Here is a 14,029-nt window from a genome sequence, read left to right as displayed (position 1 = left end):
GGTTCTCCTCCTCCTCTGCTCTGCCCTGGGGAGGCCCCATCTGCAGTGCTGTGTCCAGTGCTGGGCTCCCCAGTTCAAGAAAGATGAGGAGCTACTGGAGAGAGCCCAGCGCAGGGCTACGAGGATGAGGAGGGGACTGGAGCATCTCTCCTACGAGGAGAGGCTGAGGGAGCTGGGCTTGTTCAGCCTGGAGAAGAGAAGGCTGAGAGGGGACCTTCGAAATGCCTCTAAATATCTGCAGGGTGGGGGTCAGGAGGACGGGGCCAGACTCTTTGCAGTGGTGCCCAGCGACAGGACAAGGGGCAACGGGCACAAACTGAAGCCTGGGAAGCTCCAGCTGAACCCGAGGAAGAACTTCTTCCCTCTGAGGGTGACGGAGCCCTGGCCCAGGCTGCCCAGGGAGGTTGTGGAGTCTCCTTCTCTGGAGATATTCAAGACCCGCCTGGACAAGGTCCTCTACAGCCTGCTGTAGGTGACCCTGCTTTGGCAGGAGGGTTGGACTAGAGGACCCACAGAGGGCCCTGCCCACCCCTGCCATGCTGGGATTCTGGGATTCGATGCGCACAAACTGAAACATGGGACAATCCACTGAACCTTTTTTTCCAAAGTTTGTGGGTTGTTTTTTTACTCCCCCCCCCCCCCCCCAACAGTGAGGTTTATCAGACGCGCTGCCTGGAATGGGCTGCCCAGGGAGGTTGTGGCCCCTTCAGCCGCCCACAGACACACACAGGGGGGAGGGGAGAGGCCTCTGGAGCTCCTCTAAGCTCAGCTCAGGCAGGGTCAACTGGAGCGGGTTGTCCAAGTCCGTGTCCAGTCCGGTTTTGGATATCTTCCAGGAGGGAGAAACTACAACCACCTCAGCCTCTCCGGGCAAACGGTTTCAGTATGGTCATTCTTGCCAGTGCCATCTTCCGGTTCCAGGTCTCTCACATCCATCTGGACGCCCCTCTTGCAAAGCCCAGACACAGCGTTGAGCAGCCTGCCCAGAGCAGGAAGCTGGAGTGGGAGATCTTGGGAGGCTCCTTCCACCCCCAGGCATCCTGGTGTCCTCTGAGCACTCCTGAGCTCGTGCTCAAAGGCCTCCCAGTCTGCCTCAGCTCCTTCATCCTTTGCTGCTGTCTCCAGAGCCCACCTACCCCAGGTCACTGAGTCGGGGGGCTGCACCCTGCTGCCCGTGTTCCCGCCTGCCCTCTGGGGCTGACCCCCACCACGGCACCAAGCACTTCTTCCCAAAAACCCTCCGGAAACCTCCTCCACCGCTCGAGTCCTGCTGCGCGCCCTTCCGCAGGTCTCAGCCGGGCTGCGGGTCCCTGGGAGCAGCAGGGCCGCCCGCGAGGAGGCTGGGCCTCCCCCAGCTGCCCCAGGAAGCCTTCACCCATGTCCTCCTCTTCGTCGGGGGGCTGAAACGCTCCCACCGCAGCGTCCCCCTCCCTGCCCTCTGCTCCTGACCCGTCAGCGCTCAGCAGCTCCGTGCGTCCCACAGCGGAGCCCCCCACTCTCCAGTGCTCCCGCACCGGGTGCCCGTGCCCCTCCCGAGGGTCCGGTATCCGTCCCCCCAGCCCCACGCCGTCCCACCCCTCCGCGGTGCGCCCACGGCAGCCCCGGGGGTTGCCAGCGCAGAGCCCCGGTTCCCCACGCTCGCGTCCCCAGCATGCGGGTGCGGGCCCCCCTCACCCCGCTCATCGGGGGCGAGGCGCCCGCTGCTGCCATCGCCCCGCGCCCTTCGCGTCCCACCGCACCCACGGCTGCCTCGCCGCGCGGCGTGGGAGCTCCATCCCCCACGGAGACCTCGGTACCCCCCCCGGGGACGCACGGAGCCCCGTCCGCAGCCCCGGTGTGCTCGGCGCTGCCCGCACCGCCCCGTCCCAGCTCTGCTGAGCCGCGGCCCCGCACTCGCTCACGCCGCGGGTTTCCACCACGTTTTATTACAAAATCGGTGCGGGCCCGTCCCGGGGCCGGTACCGCGCCTGCTTGCCCCGGCGCAGCCCGGTGCCGGTGTCGGTACCGGTGGGTTCCCCGGGGCGGCTCCGAGCGGCGCGGGGGCTGAGGCGGCGGCCGGAGCCCCGCGCAGCCCCGGCGGGTCCCGGTCGGTCCCGGTCGGTCCCGGCGGGTCCCGGCGGGTCCCGGCTCAGCGCCCGACGGCGTCGAGGATCAGCCGGTTGCTGTCGGCGCGGGCACGCTGGCTCTGGGCGCGGGCGAGCAGCAGGAGATGCCGCAGGAGGTGGAAGGTGAGGTCGATGGAGAGCGGGGGCTCGTCCCGCCGCGTCCGCCACCGCTCCGGGACCGGCGGCGACAGCGGCGGCCACGGCGGGGGGTCCCGCTCCCCGGGCCCTGCCGCGGCCGCCGGGACGGAGCCGTCGGGGCGGGCGGGGCGGGCGGCGGCGGGCGGCGGGGGGGCGAGCAGCAGCAGGAGGGTGAGCAGCGCCCGCAGCATCCTCGGCTCCGTCCGCACCTGCGGGGCCGGGGGAGGGGGGGGTTCAGCGCGGCGGGGGGGGTGCACCGGGGGAGCCGCGTGCCCGTCCCGCCCCGGCGCCGTCCCGGGCCCGGTGCTCCCCCCCCCGCCGCCCGCCCCGTCCCGTCCGCGCCGCCCCGTACCCGGTGCCGGTCCCCCGTCCCCTGTCCGCTGCCGGTGCGCGGGCGGCGGAGCGGAGCGCGGTCGGTCCCGCGGGAGCCGAGCCGGCGGCGCGGCCGGGGGTTATATGGGCCCGGGAGCCCGGGGTGACGTCAGCGCCGGGCACGCACCGACCGGCGGGGGGGGGGCGGCGGGAGGGGCACCGGGGCGGCGGCGGGGCGCGGGGGGGGGCCGGCGGCGGGGCAGCGCCCGCCCTCCCCGGTTGGGGTCCGCCGCCCTGTCCCGTCCCGGCGCCCACCGGAGGGTCGCGGCGGGGCCGGTGCCCGCGGGAGCCCTGGGCGGGGGGCGCAGCGCTCCGGCCCCCCGGGTCCCCCCGCCCGCCCGCCCCGCGGCGCCGCTGTCCGCGGTGCTGAAGGCCGGGCCGCCGGGAGGGCGCGGGGCGGGGCGGGACCCCCCGACCCCCAGCGCTGTGGGACCCCCGCGGCTCCCCGGGCTGGGACCCCCGGGCTCGGGGCCTGCGGCCGTGCCGAGCAACCACGTCCAGGGCAGGCACCGGGCGCGGCGGCCCCGCTGCTTCGGGCGGCGGGGGGGGAACCCTGGAAAAGGGCACCCACGGGCGCGGGACGGGCACGGGTGGGCAGCACAGGCCTGGCTGCGGCGGGCCCCGAGGCTCCGTGCCCGGGGCATAGCTGGCGATGCCGGTGTCAAACCACCGCGTGTGATGGGGTCAAACCACCGTGTGTGGTGTCACACCACCATGTGTGTGCCAGGGTCACACCACCGCGTGTGCCGGGGTCACACCACCGCGTGTGCCAGGGTCACACCAGCGCGTGTGTCGGGGTCACACCAGCGCGTGTGTCGGGGTGAAGCCGCCGCGTGCGGGGCCGGACGCTGCAGACAGCCCTGAGCATCAGCGAGGCACCACCAGCCAAATTCCGTGACTCATAGAGCGAAGGTACCGGGGCCGGCAGTGCTGTGCTGCATGCGGGACGTGCCAGCCCGGGGCACTGGCCGCCGCTGCCAGGAGGTGAGGTAGCTGCTGGTGCATCACGCTTCTGCCTGCAGACCCCCCGACAGTGCTGTGTCCCTGCCTGCAGACCCCCAGCAGCGCTGTGTCCCTGACTGCAGACCCCTCGACAGCGCCATGTCCCTGCCTGCAGACCCCCCGACAGCGCCGTGTCCCTGCCTGCAGACCCCCAGCAGTGCTATGTCCCTGCCTGCAGACCCCCCAGCAGCACTGTGTCCCTGCCTGCAGACCCCCAGCAGCGCTCTGTCCCTGCCTGCAGACCCCCAGCAGCGCTGCGTCCCTGCCTGCAGACGCCCCAGCAGTGCTGTGTCCCTGCCTGCAGACCCCCAGCAGCACTGTGTCCCTGCCTGCAGACCCCCCGACAGTGCCGTGTCCCTGCCTGCAGACCCCCCGACAGTGCTGTGTCCCTGCCTGCAGACCCCCCAGCAGAGCTCTGTCCCTGCCTGCAGACCCCCCGACAGCGCCGTGTCCCTGCCTGCAGACCCCCCTGACAGAGCTGTGTCCCTGCCTGCAGACCCCCGGCTGCCCTGTGTCCCTGCCTGCAGACCCCCAGCAGCCCTGTGTCCCTGCCTGCAGACCCCCTGACAGCACTGTGTCCCTGCCTGCAGACCCCCTGACAGCGCTGTGTCCCTGCCTGCAGACCCCCCCGACAGTGCTGTGTCCCTGCCTGCAGACCCCCCACAAGCACTGTGTCCCTGCCTGCAGACCCCCGGCTGCCCTGTGTCCCTGCCTGCAGACCCCCAGCAGCGCTCTGTCCCTGCCTGCAGACCCCCCAGCAGCGCTGTGTCCCTGCCTGCAGACCCCCCAACAGTGCTGTGTCCCTGCCTGCAGACCCCCAGCAGCGCTCTGTCCCTGCCTGCAGACCCCCCGGCTGCCCTGTGTCCCTGCCTGCAGACCCCCAGCAGCGCTGTGTCCCTGCCTGCAGACCCCCTGACAGCGCTCTGTCCCTGCCTGCAGACCCCCTGACAACGCTCTGTCCCTGCCTGCAGACCCCCCGGCTGCCCTGTGTCCCTGCCTGCAGACCCCCGGCAGCCCCACCGCCCTGCCGGGAAGCCCCCTGCCTCTGCGGGCGGAGGGGACCTGAGCTGACACCAGCGCTGACGTTGGTGCCGGTGCCAAGCCGGGCCCGGAGCGGGCTCTTTCCGCAGTGCCGCTGCCAGGCAGAGCCTGGGGCCGGGGGCTCAGCGCGGCCCCTCACACAGCACGCCCCAGGCCGGGCTGCCCGGCGTGGTCGGGCACGGCTGTGCCCGCAGCGCGGCGGCACACGGTGCCATGCACCCGTGATGTGGATCTGGCGTGAAGGTTGGCACCCGGCATCGCCTCCCCGCAGCTCGGGGGCAGAGCCCTCAGCGGGGGCTGGGCTCGACCCTCCTCAGCCCTGGCAGCCGCCGCGCTGCGGGGCTGGCTGCTCCCGGGGACGAGCGCCTGGCTCGTGCCACGCTCGCCGCTCGCTCGCTGCCGACACACCGGGGCCTCCCGCACTCCGGGCGCAGCTGCCAGAGGCTCAGCGTGGCGGGGCTGCAAACGCCCGCCATCCGCAGCACCCGACCAGCAGCCCCAGCCCGCGGGCACAGCCCCGAAGCCCCGGTGCCATCCGCGCTCAGCCCCGCCGCACGGCCCCAGCCCGGCAGCCGAGCGCTGCTCTGCGGTGCTGTGGGGTGGCGGAGCCGCAGCCCCTTCCCACCCTGAGAGCTGGGTGGGCTCTGGGGGTCCATCCCCGTCAGGGCGCACTGGGGCTCTGTGCAGGCGTCTGGGGCCCCCGTGCTTTGGGTTGCCCCCAGCTGCGAGGAACTGCTCCCAGGGCCGGGGCCAGAGCGGGGTCAGCCCCTGCCTGGTTGGCAGGAGCCAGCGCGAGGCGGCCTGCGGGGGCCGCGTGGAGCGGGAGGAAGGGCAGTGCATCCCCCTCCTCATCAGCCAGGGCCGGTGCCGCGGCCTGGCCCCATCCAGCTGCCCGGGAGGGAGCGGGGCCAGATTGACCCCCGTGGTCCCAGCAGCTCTGCTCAGGACCCCCCGCTCCGGCCGTGCCAGGCAGGGCGCAGCGCGAGCCCGGCCGTGTCTGCCCGCTGCCCGCACAGCACCAGCCTGGATGCGGCCACGCAGGCAGGCTCGTCCCGGACGAGGCGCGGGCAGACGTGGCCCCGTCAGCCCCAGCTCCAGCCCTCACCGCTCCCCTCCTGCATCCCCGGCTCCGACGCCCAGCCCTGCGCCGAGCGTGCCGTGAGCCCGGCAGGATCCTGTGCCCGGCGGCTCTGGCCCCTCGGTGCAGCTCGCCCTGTCCCGCTGCCCGGCACCAGTGGAGATCACCATCACACCGCACGCCAGAGCCACAGCAGGGCCGGGGACCCCTCTGCGAGACCCCCCCTCACCCAGACAGCTCAGCACCCAGCTGCTCAGCACCGCAGGGCCCCAGACCCGTGCACGATGCCAGCACCGGAGCTGCACACGCGGCTCCTCAGGGACCGGGCAGCGAGAGCAGCCATCGCTCCCCGCCTCGCGGCCCCACTCGCTGCCCGTCCCTGTCCCCACCGAGCCGCCATCGCTCCCCGCCTTGAGGCCCCACTCGCTGCCCGTCCCCCTCCCCACCGAGCCGCCATCGCTCCCCGCCTCGAGGCCCCACTCGCTGCCCGTCCCCGTCCCCACCGAGCCGCCATCGCTCCCCGCCTCGAGGCCCCACTCGCTGCCCGTCCCCCTCCCCACCGAGCCGCCATCGCTCCCCGCCTCGAGGCCCCACTCGCTGCCCGTCCCCCTCCCCACCGAGCCGCCATCGCTCCCCGCCTTGAGGCCCCACTCGCTGCCCGTCCCCCTCCCCACCGAGCTGCCATCGCTCCCCGCCTCGTGGCCCCACTTGTTGCCCGTCCCTGTCCCCGTCCCCACCGAGCCGCCGGCAGCTCCACGGGCGCAGGAGCCATCGGCCCGAAGCCACCTCTGCACAGCGCCCAGCGAGGCCGCGCTGCGGCGGAGGGCTGCGAGCTGAACTGCCACGAGCGTCCGGACGGAAAAACGCCCTTTATTGGGGGCTCCCGCAGCGGACCCGCACAGACCCCCGCTGTCGGGAGCAGCGCGCGGGGCTGCGGCTGCGGGGGCTGCAGGGCTGCAGCCCCTCAGCAGCACCGACCCCAGCTCCGAGCCGGGCAGTGCCCACCCCACGGCACTGACTGCTGCGGCTCCTCGCGCTCCCTGGGACCCGCGCTGGGAAGGACGGCGCAACGCCGGGGCAGCAGCACCCCGAGCTGGGCAGCAGCACCCCGAGCTGGGGCAGCAGCACCCCGAGCTGGGGCAGCAGCACCCTGAGCCGGGGCAGCAGCACCCCGAGCCAGGGCAGCAGCACCCTGAGCTGGGCAGCAGCACCCCGAGCTGGGCAGCAGCACCCCGAGCCGGGGCAGCAGCACCCTGAGCTGGGCAGCAGCACCCTGAGCCGGGGCAGCAGCACCCCGAGCTGGGCAGCAGCACCCCGAGCTGGGCAGCAGCACCCCGAGCCGGGGCAGCAGCACCCTGAGCGCGGGGCTGGGGGCCGGGGAGAGGAGCAAGCACGGACGGAGAAGGGCGCGGAGGAGCAGAGCTGCCCCACGGCGCGGCGGCCTCCTGGGCCTGGCTCCATCGTCGCCGTCCCCGTGGGCGGCAGCTGCAGGCGACGGGTGCCCCATGGACAGGGTGGGTCGGGGGTCCCGGCCCCAGTCGCAGCCACAGGCGCCGGCTCCGAGGGTCCGGAGGGGAGGCAGGGTCAGGCAGCAGGCAGGCGGGGGACACCGCTCCCCCTCACAGCCGATTCGCCTTCCAGGAGAGGTAGCAGTTCCAGACGATGGCGACGCACTGGACGACGGCCAGCCTGGGGACAGAGGGGACAGGGTCCACGGCCGCGGGCTGCAGGGCTGGGGAGCGGGGCCACGGCCGCGTCGCTACCTGTGCTGCAGGGGCACGAAGTAGAAGTTTGCGATCTGCACCGGCGGCCAGATCTGGGCAGAGAGGAGACGGCGGTGAAGGGACCGCGCCGGCACCCCCAGCCCACGCCCAGCCGAGCCCCGGAGGGGGACGACGGGGACAGGGGCCCGGAGGAGCCCAGCCCAGCGGCCCCAGCACAGCCAGCGCGGCACGGGCAGCGCGGCGCAGACCCGGCTGCGGCCAGCACTTACGCAGTAGTTCGTCAGCAGCGCGTCCACGTAGTCCTGGGAGAGAAGGGCAGCCATGAGCACGCGGCACGGCCCTGGTGCCACCCAGCTCCCGCGGGCGCCCGGCCCAGCCACGCAGACGGCCACGGCCCCCGGCATGGGCGCCTGTCGGCTCAGCACCGGCAGGAACGGCGCGGGAGCACCTCCGGCGAGACGCCGGCGTGCGGGCAGGGGCCGGGAGCAGGCAGAGCGTCACCGTCCCCCGGCCACCACGTCTGCTGCGGCTGGGCATCGGGCAGGTCCCTCAGCCCCCGCCTGCCTGCCCCGTTCCCAGAGCCGTGCCCGTGCGGGGCCAGCGCGGGTGGCGGGGAGAGGGTGGCCACAACTGCCCCGACCCCGCCACGAGCCCCTCGTGCAGCTGGCATGGCCCCCGCGGCCACAGCCAGGCCAGGCAGGCTGCTCTGCCCGCAGGGGAGCAGGGGCAGGAGACGGGTGGGCGAGGGGCACCGAGAGGGCAGGCGTGGGGCTGGGGGGGCTGCAGCAGGCTCGGGCACAGCGGGCAAGGCCGGGACAGCCGGCTCCTCTCCCGGGTGCAGGCTGCGAGCCCCCATGCAGTCCCGTGCCCCCCAAGCCCCCTCCCCAGCGCCGTGGGGCAGGGATGGAGAGGGGCACCAAGCTGGGGCAGCCGTCCCGGGAGCCCGAGGCGCTGCCCTGTCCTCACGTCGTGCCCGCGGCCGCGCCGCAGCCCCGTCCCGCGGCACAGGACGAGTCCCCGTCCAGCCTGGCTGTGACTCAGCCGGAGCCCGGCTTCCCCTCGGCGCTGGCCGGCAGCCCAGGACGGGGCGAGCGGGCGCCGGGGTGATGGATGCTCTGCTGACGCTGCCTCTGCGTGGGGAGACGGATGTGCCCCGAGCCGGGGGTGAAGGTGGCTGCCAGCCCCCGCTGCCCAGCCCTCGCCCAGGGCATGGCCCCGGCCGGGAGCCACAGCCCGCAGGAATCGCCCACCGCCACGCGCAGGGCTCGGTGGGTTCCCCCGGGGGACGCACGGCCCGACCGGGCTGCGGGGCAGCTGGGCAGGCGGGAGCATGGTGGGTGCTGCCCACGCCAAGCGCCGGCCCGCGTGCGCCTCTGGGCACCTCAGAGCCCCCCGCAGCAGCTGCCGCTCCCGTAGAGCGGGCAGAAAGGAGGGGGAACCAGCGCTGCCCCAGGGCTCGCTGCCAGCGCCGGGCAGGATGAGGGCAGGACCGGTGCCTCGCGGCACGGCGGGCGGCTGGGCAGTGCCCGTGGGGTGGGGGCACCCGCAGCGATGGCTCCCGGGGCAGGGGCTCCCGGCCGGTGGGGCAGCACCCCCGGCTCGCAGCCTGGCGGGGCTGGGGCCCTTCATGCAGCCCCGCTCCCACCCGCAGCGTGTGCCCACCCTCGGCGTGTGCCCACCCGCTCCCCAGTGACTCACGCTCTGGACATGCTGACTCAGCTTCCGCGCTGGTTTCCAGCAACTGCTGCCAACGGGAGCCATCTCGGTAATGGCTCCGGAGACGCAGCCAGGAGAGGGGCCGGGCGGCGCGCGGGGAGCCGAGGGCACCGGGCACCCAGCTGCCCTGGCCCCGGCAGCCCCGCTGCAGGGAGCAGCCCTGACACCGGCACCCGCAGCACCCGCAGCACCCGCAGCACCGGGCAGGCGATGGCTGCAGGGAGCAGCCCTGACACCCGCACCCACAGCACCCGCAGCACCCGCAGCACCAGGCAGGCGAGTGCCGCAGGGAGCAGCCCTGACACCGGCACCCACAGCACCCGCAGCACCCGCAGCACCTGCAGCACCCGCAGCACCTGCAGCACCGGGCAGGCGATGGCTGCAGGGAGCAGCCCTGACACCCGCACCCGCAGCACCTGCAGCACCCGCAGCACCCGCAGCACCGGGCAGGTGACGGCCGCAGGGAGCAGCCCTGACACCCACACCCGCAGCACCTGCAGCACCGGGCAGGCGAGGGCCGCAGGGAGCAGCCCTGACACCCGCACCCGCAGCACCTGCAGCACCCGCAGCACCTGCAGCACCGGGCAGGCGACGGCTGCAGGGAGCAGCCCTGAGACCCGCACCCGCAGCACCTGCAGCACCCGCAGCACCCACAGCACCGGGCAGGCGATGGCTGCAGGGAGCAGCCCTGACACCGGCACCCACAGCACCTGCAGCACCCGCAGCACCTGCAGCACCGGGCAGGCGATGGCTGCAGGGAGCAGCCCTGACACCCGCACCCGCAGCACCCGCAGCACCCGCAGCACCCGCAGCACCGGGCAGGTGACGGCCGCAGGGAGCAGCCCTGACACCCACACCCGCAGCACCCGCAGCACCGGGCAGGCGATGGCCGCAGGGTCCAGCACCCAGCGCTGAGCCTGGCAGAACCAGCCCCTCGCCCCGGCGCCGCCCCGTGCCCCCCAGCAGTGGGGCAGACCCCTCCCCAGCCGGCTGTGGCCGGGGGCACGGCAGAGCCGCGGGCTGGGCTGCGAGGGCGGGCGGCCGTGGCAGAGCGGGGCACGCAGCCAGCGCGGGCACCACCACCGACGGGAGCAGCCCGCAGTGCGGGGCAGCGGGGAGCTGCGGCGCGGCCGACAGCCCCGCGCCGCCCCGGGGAAGCAGCACGCACCTGCCGGATCTTCGACCAGTTCTCCTCCGCCGACAGACCGTTCATGGCGCCCGTGATGGCGAGGAAGCAGCCGAGGAAACACGGGGCGAAGCCCCCCTGCAAGAGCAGAGTCGGGGTCCGACGGCGGGGACCCCGCGGTGCCCGGGGCCCAGCCCGCAGCGCAGGGTGCGGGGCGTGCGCGGCGGGGCGGGGTGCAGCCCCCGCTCGCCCCGTGCCCGGGAGCCACCCGGCACAGAGCCGCACGGGGGTCCGGCACCGCCACGGCGCCTGCGGAAGGGCCCAAGGGTGGCCCCTCCGCCACCCTGCCCACCGCGGCCCCCCGCCGCGCCGGTGCTGGCCCTGGCCGCGGGACGAGGCACCGGTGCCCGCGGCACGCTCTGCCGAGACGCCGTGGGGCTGAGCCGCCCGATGCCCGGCCAGGCCACGGAGCAGGTCCTCAGCACCATCCCCGGCTCAGCACCCGCCGCGCCGAGCTGCGGCCCCGGAGCAGGGTGGAAACCCGCCCGCGCGTGGCTGCACCCACCACCGCGTCCCGCCGCACAGCCCCACACAGGGACCCCCACCCTCGCGGCACCGACCTGGTCCAGGACCATCTTCTTCACGGCCACCACCTTGGTGGCCCCCGGGACGAGCCGATCCAGGATCCTGTACCAGCCGCCCACAACGGGGCCCTGCGAGAGCCGGGGGGTGAGGGGCAGCGTCCCCGAGCCACGGGCCGTCATGGTGGGGGGTCTCCAGACCTTGTCACAGGGCCCTGCTCCCCTGCTGTGCCCCGCCACGGGGCAGCCCCTCAGCAGGGGGGACACGCAGGGGTGGCTGCAGCCCCCCACCCCCGCCAGCACACCCCGGCTGTGCCAGCGCTGCCCAGGGACCCCCCGTCCGAGCCACCAGCGCGGGGCACCCCTGGGCACGGGGTCACCCTCCTGCCCAGCGACACCTCCCCGGGGCTGGTGGCAGCGGTGGGCGCGGGTGGGCGCGGGGACAGGGTGCTCCTTCGAGGACACCCCGCTCTGCCCGCGGCTGCTGGGGGGCACCAGGACGGGCTCGCTCGGCCGGGACAGCGCGGCTCTCCGTCCCGTCCCGTCCCGTCCCGTCCCACCCGCGTGCGCTGCGGGGACGGGGCAGGGGGCCGGGCGCCCGCCGCGCCCGCACTCACCACGAAGCAGACGCCCATCGCCACCATCTTCAGGGTGCGGGGGCCGTGGTGCCCACGCAGCCCCCGCCGCTCCACCAGCTGCTGCGCGGCCACGTCGCCGGCTCCCATCAGGGCCCCTGCGACCAGCGCAGCCCGCTCAGGCGAGACCCAGCCTGCAGCCCCCCGCCCCTGCCCTGCCCCGCGGGGTCCGTGCCGGCACGCAGCCCCCCGCAGCCCCCCACCACGCCTGCCCGCTCTGGGGACGACGCGAGGTCCCTGGGTGACACGGAGCCCGGCTGCTCCACGTCTCCACGCCCCGGCACGGGGCTGACCCCTCGCCCCGGGACCTCCGGGCAGAGCCCACTGGGACGCTGTCTGCAGCAGCCCCCCCTGAGCCCAGGCACCCCCCAAACCCCTCCCCGAGCTCCGGCTGCGGCCCCCTCCCTTGGAGACCCCCCTGCCACTGCAGCTCCTGCCTGGGGCCAGGCCGCTCGCTGCAGCCCGGCCGCTGGCACGGCTCCGCGCCGTTTCCACTCCCGTGAGCGGGACCCTCCGCTGCGCGCGGCCCCCGCGGCTGCCGCTCAGCTGGGCCTTTGGCAGCCCCCGCTCCACCCCGCACCCTTGACCTCTTCGACGCAACTCGGCTGGCCCCGCGCTGCTTCGCCGGCCTCCTCCGCGGGACGGCTCCCAGGCAGGGCTCCAGCCCCGCCGCCATTCCGCTCCCTTCTTGGGGGCCCTGAAGCCAGCAAGCCCTCGTCGCGGGGAGCGGTGGCACCAGCGTCCCTCCTCATCCTCCTCCTCCCGGCTGCCATGGCCGGTGGAGCCTGGAGAAGGTCCCGGAGGCTGGGGGGGAGCCGGGGCCCCAGCCAAGGCGGCTGGGCAGGACGTGCCCCGGCCCCGTCTCTGCCTCCCGCCGCCGCCTCGCCAGCTCCATCGCCCACCCCAGGCGCCGGGGCTCTGCCCCCAGACCCCGAAACCCCCGCATCCCCCCGCGACGGCGAGCGGTGCCGGCCAGCGCCCGGGGCCGAGGCAGCGCAGGGCAGGGCAGCGGCTGAGCCCAGCCCGGGCGCGCGGCCACAGCCGGCGAGAAGGGCAGGGGCTGCCCAGCCTGCGGCCCCCCGGCCGGAGAAGCCCCCTCCTCGCCCGCTCAGAGCGGTGCCAGCGCGGGCAGCACGCAGCCGAGCCCTGCGGCTGCCCAGCCGGCTCCCCAGCGGCCCCCAGCCTAAGTAGGGCACGCCGTCCGCGTCCCCGCCGGCTGGCAGCCGCGCCGCGTCCCCGCCGCGGGCGCGGGGCTGCTCTCGCAGGCGGGGGCAGCAGGGTCGCGGCCGCGGGCACGTGCTGCTGCCCCTTGCCCGGGCCCTGCCGGCACGCTGGCCCGGGGCCCGGGGGGCACAGCCCTGCCTGGCCTCGCAGCGCCCGGCGGGACGGGACCCGGCAGGCGAGCGCGGCCGGACGCCCCGGGCACGGCCGAGGGCAGCCCAGCTCCCTGGCCCGGCCCCAGCCCAGCTCCGCTCCCGGGGAGCAGCGGCAGCGGCAGGCGAAGGCAGTGCCAAGGCTGGAGCCTGCCCAGCGCGGGCACCGGCCCGGGGCAGCCTCCCGCCGCGCACGGCCCGCGGGCTGCGAGGGGCCCGGCCTGCGTCCGGCCATCGCTCGCCGACGGGGAGCAGGGGGGAGCAGACCCCGCAGGACCCCCGAGCGACGGCCGTGCCCCTGGGGCCGGGCCCCAGCGCGGAGCCTCCGCTCGGCAGCGGGAACCACAGCCAGCCCGGACCACCCACACCGCGCTGGGCACCCCACGGGCACGGCCCCCCGCACCCAGGGGCTGCTCCCACACCCAGGGGCTGTCCCCACGCCCAGGGGCTGCTCCCGCACCCAGGGGCTGCCCCGCACCCAGGGGCTGCTCCCACACCCAGGGGCTGTCCCCACGCCCAGGGGCTGCTCCCGCACCCAGGGGCTGCCCCGCACCCAGGGGCTGCTCCCACACCCAGGGGCTGCCCCCCACCCAGGGGCTGCTCCCACACCCAGGGGCTGCCCCCGCACCCAGGGGCTGCCCCGCACCCAGGGGGCTGCACCGAGCCCCCCGCGGCGGAGGGCAGGGGCTGAGCAGCAGGGTCCCCCTCCCTCCTTCCACGCGGGGCCGCAGGCACCAGGCGATCGATGCCGTCAAATCAGATAAAAATAACGTGGGAGCAGCGAGGGGGTGGCAGGACCCCGGGAGCCCGGCCAGCGGGGGCCATGCCACCACCCCCAGGGGCAGCGGGGACGAGGGCTGGGGGCTGCCCGCCCAGCTGAGCCCCCAGCCCCACACCGGCTCCCTGGCACTGCAGGGCCCCAGCCTGGGGTGCAGGGTGAGGGGGGTCCTGAGCCTGGGGTGCAGAATGAGGGGGGGCCCCAGCCTGGGGTGCAGACTGAGGGGGGCCCCAGCCCTGCAGGCAGCAGGGCCGTTGCTGGGGGGAACCCACGGGTGCGGGGCCCCAGGAGCCTCTGGGGGCAGGGGCTCCCCCCGAGCAGCCCCTCCGCACCCACACCCCCTCCCCTCCCCCCACGCGT

General features: G+C 75.3%; 2 protein-coding genes across 4 annotated transcripts; both read right to left on the bottom strand.

Annotated features, from left to right (window-relative positions):
* Window positions 1-2,128: 2,128 nt before the first annotated feature.
* Window positions 2,129-2,434, bottom strand: UCN (urocortin). Its single transcript, XM_075411443.1, has one exon. It carries the CDS (start codon window positions 2,432-2,434, stop codon window positions 2,129-2,131), a length of 306 nt encoding a protein of 101 aa, XP_075267558.1.
* Window positions 2,435-6,586: 4,152 nt separating this feature from the next.
* MPV17 (mitochondrial inner membrane protein MPV17) lies at window positions 6,587-12,373 on the bottom strand. Of its 3 annotated transcripts, XM_075415144.1 has the most exons (8): window positions 12,120-12,373; window positions 11,501-11,616; window positions 10,923-11,015; window positions 10,345-10,440; window positions 9,159-9,201; window positions 7,730-7,762; window positions 7,500-7,552; window positions 6,587-7,425 (listed from the first exon to the last, which is right to left on the bottom strand). In XM_075415144.1, the coding sequence occupies exons 1-8, from the start codon at window positions 12,289-12,291 to the stop codon at window positions 7,321-7,323; spliced, it is 711 nt and encodes a 236-aa protein (XP_075271259.1). In that variant the 5' UTR covers window positions 12,292-12,373; the 3' UTR covers window positions 6,587-7,320. The 3 variants fall into 3 exon arrangements, 2 of the variants coding, with proteins under 2 accessions (XP_075271259.1, XP_075271261.1); XM_075415146.1 differs by lacking the exon at window positions 9,159-9,201; XR_012763280.1 differs by lacking the exon at window positions 6,587-7,425 and having other exon boundaries at window positions 7,498-7,552; window positions 7,730-8,590.
* Window positions 12,374-14,029: the final 1,656 nt, after the last annotated feature.

The sequence above is a fragment of the Opisthocomus hoazin genome, chromosome 2 (genome assembly GCF_030867145.1).
Source record: "Opisthocomus hoazin isolate bOpiHoa1 chromosome 2, bOpiHoa1.hap1, whole genome shotgun sequence".
Classification (NCBI taxonomy): domain Eukaryota; kingdom Metazoa; phylum Chordata; class Aves; order Opisthocomiformes; family Opisthocomidae; genus Opisthocomus; species Opisthocomus hoazin.
The sequence above is the reverse complement of the archived record's forward strand: the minus strand, read 5'-3'. Positions and strand labels throughout refer to the sequence as shown.